Genomic DNA, 6000 nt, shown 5'->3' on the forward strand with positions numbered 1-6000 from the left:
CCTTAAAGTCTTTCCACCAGTTGCAAGGCTGGGCAGGAGTGCGATAGGATACTGAACACTCAGCCAGATGGGTGCAACTAAAGCAACAATCAAGAAGCTCAACACCATCTGGGATAGAGCAGGTTGCTTGATCGGCACCCCTGCCATTCAACTCAATATCCAGCCTCTCCATCACCAGATCACTGTGGCTGCAGCTACAGGGTGCAGAACAGCAACTCGCCAAGATTTTTTTGACATCTCCAACCGGTTACCTCTACTACGGAGAAGGACAAGAGCAGCAATATCATGGAAACATAGAAGATAGGAGCAGGAGTAGGCCATTCGGCCCCTCGTGCCTGTTCCACCATTTAATGAGATCATGTCTGATCATCCAAATTCAGTACCCTGTCCCTGCTTTCTCCCCATATCCCTTGATCCCTTTAGCCTTAAGAAATATATCTAACTCCTTCTTGAATATATTTAATGAATTGGCCTCAACTGCCTTGTGTGGTAGAGAATTCCACAGGTTCACTACTCTCTGGGTGAAGAAATTCCTCATCTCAGTCCTAAATGGCTTACCACTTATCCTTAGACTGTGACCCCTGGTTCTAGACTCCCCCGCCATCGGGAACATCCTTCCTGCATCTAGTCTGTCTAGTCCTGTTAGAATTTTATTAAGTTTCAATGAGATCCCCTCTCATTCTTCTAAACTCTAGCGAATACAAGCCCAATCGACCCAATATCTCTTCATACATCATTCCTGCCATCCCAGGTATCAGTCTGGTGAATCTTCGCTGCACTCCCTCCATGGCAAGAACATCCTTCCTCAGATAAGGTGAACAAAACTGCACACAATATTCAAGGTGTGGTCTCACCAAGGCCCTGTACAACTGCAGCAAGACATCCTTGCTCCTGTACTCAAACCCTCTCGCTATGAAGGCCAACATACCATTTGCCTTAACCGCCTGCTGCACCTGCATGCTTACCTTCAGCGACTGGTGCACAAGGACATCCAGGTCTCGTTGCACTTCCCCTTTTCCCAATCTATTGCCGTTCAGATAATAATCTGCCTTCCTGTTTTTGCCACTAAAGTGGATAACCTCGCATTTATCCACATTATACTGCATCTGCCATGCACCGGCCCAATCACCCAACCTGTCCAAATCATACTGGAGTTTCTTGGCATCGTCCTCACAGCACACACGCCCACCCAGCTTTGTGTTGTCTGCAAACTTGGAGATATCACATCTCGGTCCCTCGTCCAGATCATCATTAATATATATTGTGAATAACTGGGGTCCGAGCACCGATCCCTGCGGTACCCCACTAGTCACTGCCCGCCACTTGGAAAAAGACCTGTTTATTCCAACTCTTTGCTTCCTGTCTGCCAACCAGTTCTCTATCCAAGTCAGTACCTTACCCCCAATCCCATGTGCTTTAACTTTGCACGCTAATCTCTTATGCGGGACTTTATCAAAAGCCTTCTGAAAGTTCAAATACACCACATCCACTAGTTCTCCCTTATCTATTCTACCAGTTACATCCTCAAAAAATTCCAGTAGATTAGTCAAGCATGATTTATCTTTTGTAAATCCATGTTGACTTTGTCCGATCTTGTCACTGTTTTCCAAGTGCTCTGCTATTACATCTTTTATAATGGACTCTAGCATTTTCCCTACTACCGATGTCAGGCTTACCGGTCTATAATTCCCCATTTTCTCTCTACCACCTTTTTTAAATATAGTGTGGTTAGATTAGCTACCCTCCAATCCATGGGAACTGTTCCAGAATTTAAAGAATTTTGGAAGATGACCAGCAATGCATCTACTATTTCTAGGGCCACTTCCTTAAGTACCCTAGGATATAGATTATCAGGCCCTGGGGATTTATCGGCCTTCAATCCCGTTAATTCTCCTAACACCATTTCCCTACAAATACTGATTTCATTCAGTTCCTCCCTCTCATTAGACCCTATGTTCCCTAACATCTCTGGGAGGTTATTTGTGTCCTCCTTTGTGAAGACAGAACCAAAGTATGTATTTAATTGGTCTGCCATTTCTTTGTTCCCCATTATAAATTCCCCTGATCCTGACTGCAAGGGACCTACGTTTGACTTCACCAACCTTTTTCTCTTCACATATCTAGAGAAGCTTTTACAGCCAGTTTTTATGTTCCCTGCAAGTTTACTCTCATACTCTATTTTCCCCCTCTTAATTAATCCCTTTGTCTTCCTTTGCTGATTCCTAAACTGCTCCCAATCCTCAGGTTTGCTGCTTTTTCTAGCCAATTTATATGTCCTCTCCTTGGATCTTATGCTATCCCTAATTTCCCTTGTTAGCCACGGTTGAGTCACCTTTTTTGTTTTACTTTTATGCCAAACAGGGGTGAACAAATTTTGTAGTTCATCCATGCAATATTTAAATGTTTGCCATTGCCTATCCACCATCAACCCTTTAAGTAACGTTCCCCAATCCATCCTAGCCAACTCGCGCCTCATACCATCGTAGTTTCCTTTATTTAAATTCAGGACCCTAGTCTCCGAGTCAAATACAGGAAACTTTCTGGTATCCGGCACAGACGGGACCGACGTGTTGCTGGTTCATCAACAATTCCGGATAACCGAACGCTATAGTAAAAGATACGGAGTTCAGAGTTCCGTATAAAGCAACAAACCATCGGCACAAGTTGCAAGCGTCTCTGTAGCTTAGCAACAGCTTCAGCTACACCCTTGCAAAGCAACAAATAGAGTAAAAAAAGTAACTAAAACTAAAAAAAGTTACCTGAACCGACTCCTGAATTTTGCCAGTGGATAGAGCGTTCCGGTTATTTAGGGGCTGGTTAATCGAAAGTTTCCTGTACATCACTCTCCATCTTAATGAAGAATTCTATCATATTATGATCGCTCCTCCCCAAGGGGCCTCGCACAACAAGATTGCTAATTAATCCTTTCTCATTACATAATACCCAGTTGGTTCCTCGACATATTGGTCCAGGAAACCATCCCGTATACATTCTAGGAATTCCTTCTCCAGAGTATTGTTACTAATTTGGTTAGCCCAATCTATATGTAGATTAAAGTCACCCATGATAACTGCTGTGCCCTTATTGCACGCATCTCTAATTTCCCGTTTAATGCCATCCCCAACCTCAGCATTACTGTTTGGGGGTCTGTATACAACTCCCACTAACGTTTTCTGCCCCATGGTATTTCTCAGCTCTAACCATACAGGTTCCACATCATCAGAGCTAATATCATTCCTTACAATTGTGTTAATCTCCTCTTTAACCAGCAATGATATCCCACCTCCTTTTCCTTTTTGCCTGCCTTTCCTGAATATTGAATACCCCTGGATGTTGAATTCCCAGCCTTGGTCACCTTGGAGCCATGTCTCCGTAATCCCAATTATATCATATTCGTTTACATCTATTTGCGCAGCTAATTCATCCACCTTATTACAAATGCTCCTCGCATTAAGACACAAAGCCTTCAGGCTTGTTTTTTTAACACTCTTAGACCTTTTAGAATTATTATTTACTGTAGCCATGTTGGAGTTACAACCTTGATTTCTCTGACTGCCACTTTTGCTTTTCTCCTTCCTGTCTTTTGCTTCTATCCTTGCTTCCCTTTCCTCTGTCTCCCTACACAGGTTCCCAACCCCCTGCCATTTTAGTTTAAACCCTCCCCCTAGGACATCGGTCCCAGTCCTGCCCAGGTGCAAACCGTCCAGTTTGTACTGGTCCCACCTCCCCCAGAACCGGTTCCAATGTCCCAGGAATTTGAATCCCTCCCCCTTGCACCATTCCTCTAGCCACATATTCATCTGAGATATCCTTCTATTTCTACTCTGACTAGCAGTGACACTGGTAGCAATCCTGAGATTACTACCTTTGAGGTCCTATTTTTTAATTTACTTTCTAACTCCCTATATTCAGCTTTTAGGACATCATCCCATTTTTTACCTATATTGTTGGTACCTATAGGCACCACGACAACTGGCTGTTCTCCCTCCCCTTCCAGAATGCCCTGCAGCCGCTCCGAGACATCCTTGACCCTTGCACCAGGAAGGCAACATACCATCCTGGAGTCTCGTTTGCAGCCGCAGAAACGCCTATCTATTCCCCTTACAATAGAATCCCCTATCACTATAGCTCTCCTGCTCTTTTCCCTCCTGTCCTGTGCAGCAGAACCAACTATGGTGCCAGAAAGTTGGCTGCTGCTGCCTTCCCCTGATAAGCCATCTCCCTCAACAATATCCAACGCGGTATATCTGTTTGAGAGGGGGATGGCCACAGGGAACCCCTGCACTACCTGCCTGCGCCTACTACTCTGACTGGCGGTCACCCATTCCCTTCCTGCCTGTGCAGCCTTTACCTGCAGTGTGACCAACTCATGAAATGTGCTATCCATGACGTCCTCAGCATCGCAAATGCTCCAGTATGTATCCATTCGCAGCTCCAGCGCCACAATGCGATCTGCCTGTAGCTGCAGCTGGATACACTTCCCGCACACATGGTCGTCAGGGACACAGGAAGTGTCCCTGATTTCCCACATAGTGCAGGAGGAGCATCATACAAATAGAAAAATTAAGGACAGGAAAAGACCAGCTGGACCCATACTTTATGGTGCAATCCACATTAATCATATTCACTGCATTTCCTTCATCTATGCTCTCTTATTCCTTCAAAGTAATTCTATAAGATTGGCCAAGGAGAACTTGTTTTTAAGATGACCACTTATTGGTTTATAATCTGGTATTTCAGCAGCTTAATGTTGAATGTTAAATGTCTTAATCAAAATGTACACTCTTGGGAGCCGCAAGCCTACATTTCGTTGTACTGCACTTGTGCACTAACAATGACAATAAAGTTGATTATTATCATTGCTGTAACGTGAATTTGCTTCAGTGTCAGTGAGCTTCAAACTTTTTTTTAAAAAGGTCGATTCAGGGAGCATGGATATTCCCTGGGATGAAAACCACCCCGTTCTAAGGTATGAAATGGGTCGGGTTATAACTTTCCCTATCTAGCTGAACGTCAGAGAAGGCGAATTAACAGAGTCATGACTCCGTGTCTCTGACATTTCTGGTAACGGGTCTGTCAGCCTCTGTCTTCAGATACTGATGGGCCTGCTGTGTATTTCTAGCACGACCTGTTTTTATTTCGGATTTGCAGTTTTTTTAACCGCCCTAATTTTTTTTTGAGGGGGCGGGGTGGGGGGGAGGCTAAAGAGATGAGCGCTATGGTCTCCTCCGTGGGCCTTTCGCCTTACCCGGCTGGTGACCTTGGAAAGGGAGTCGCATCTCTTGATGTAGGCGGGAGTGTAAATGTAGGTGGTGGTGGTAGTAGCGGCGGCGGGTGACTCCAAACCCGCCTCAGCCTCAGCCTCCGGTTCCATCTCCAACCGACCGCCGGTCCTGTGCAACCCAGAAACCCGTCCGCCCTCGCACAATCTGTAAAAGGGTCCGGGTGCCTCCGCCTGACGCAGCCGCAGGTTATCTTGAAAAAGCAGAGTTCCGTCACCCTCACCAAGGAAAGGAGGAGTAAGGGGAACTAACGCATCAATGGGCCAGGAAGATGTTACAAAAAGACAAATGGAGTCTATGCATCCTGCAGCCTCAATGTCATTACTATATATTCGCCTCTTTTTCAGTCATTTATTTATTTTTCTTTCAAGGATATTCGGTATTTAATTCTCTTCTCTCAATTTTCTTCATCACTAGTTTCCTACGCCCTGACTTCCACTACTGCAGACCTAAGTAGGGCCTGTCCAGAATTTGAATGGGTGAGCTAAAAATCCCTAAATTGTGACCTAGAAAACTAACAAGAGCTGACAGGTTCCAAAAAGCCAGCAACGCAGTAACAGCTCTGACACGGAAACAAGTAGTTAACAGGCTTTGTAACTTTAGTAGGTATACACAATATTCCTTCAATGTTATTGGTGGGGGGGGGGGAAATGACACGAAAGGCTGAGGATGAAATCCAAATGTTAAAGGCACAAAATTGGCAGTACCTTTCTATGAG

The 6000-nt window shown here is 44.8% G+C and overlaps 1 protein-coding gene across 6 annotated transcripts in view; it reads right to left on the reverse strand.

The window, feature by feature from the left end:
* Positions 1–5470, reverse strand: part of hdac8 (histone deacetylase 8) — a 105171-nt gene extending 99701 nt beyond the window's left edge. For 2 of the 6 annotated variants that reach the window (XR_015079423.1, XR_015079424.1), the window contains exon 1: positions 5249–5470. Coding sequence is in view for 4 of the 6 variants with exons in the window: in XM_085996192.1 (XP_085852318.1) it covers positions 5249–5374 (126 nt within the window). In the remaining 2 variants the exon portion in view is untranslated. The remainder of the gene's footprint in view (positions 1–5248) is intronic. The other 4 variants (XM_085996192.1, XM_085996189.1, XM_085996196.1 and 1 more) reach the window with 4 other exon arrangements.
* Positions 5471–6000: the final 530 nt, after the last annotated feature.

This window comes from Somniosus microcephalus, chromosome 1 (assembly GCF_052327205.1).
Source record: "Somniosus microcephalus isolate GS21.2 chromosome 1, FLI_Smic_1.0, whole genome shotgun sequence".
Lineage (NCBI taxonomy): Eukaryota > Metazoa > Chordata > Chondrichthyes > Squaliformes > Somniosidae > Somniosus > Somniosus microcephalus.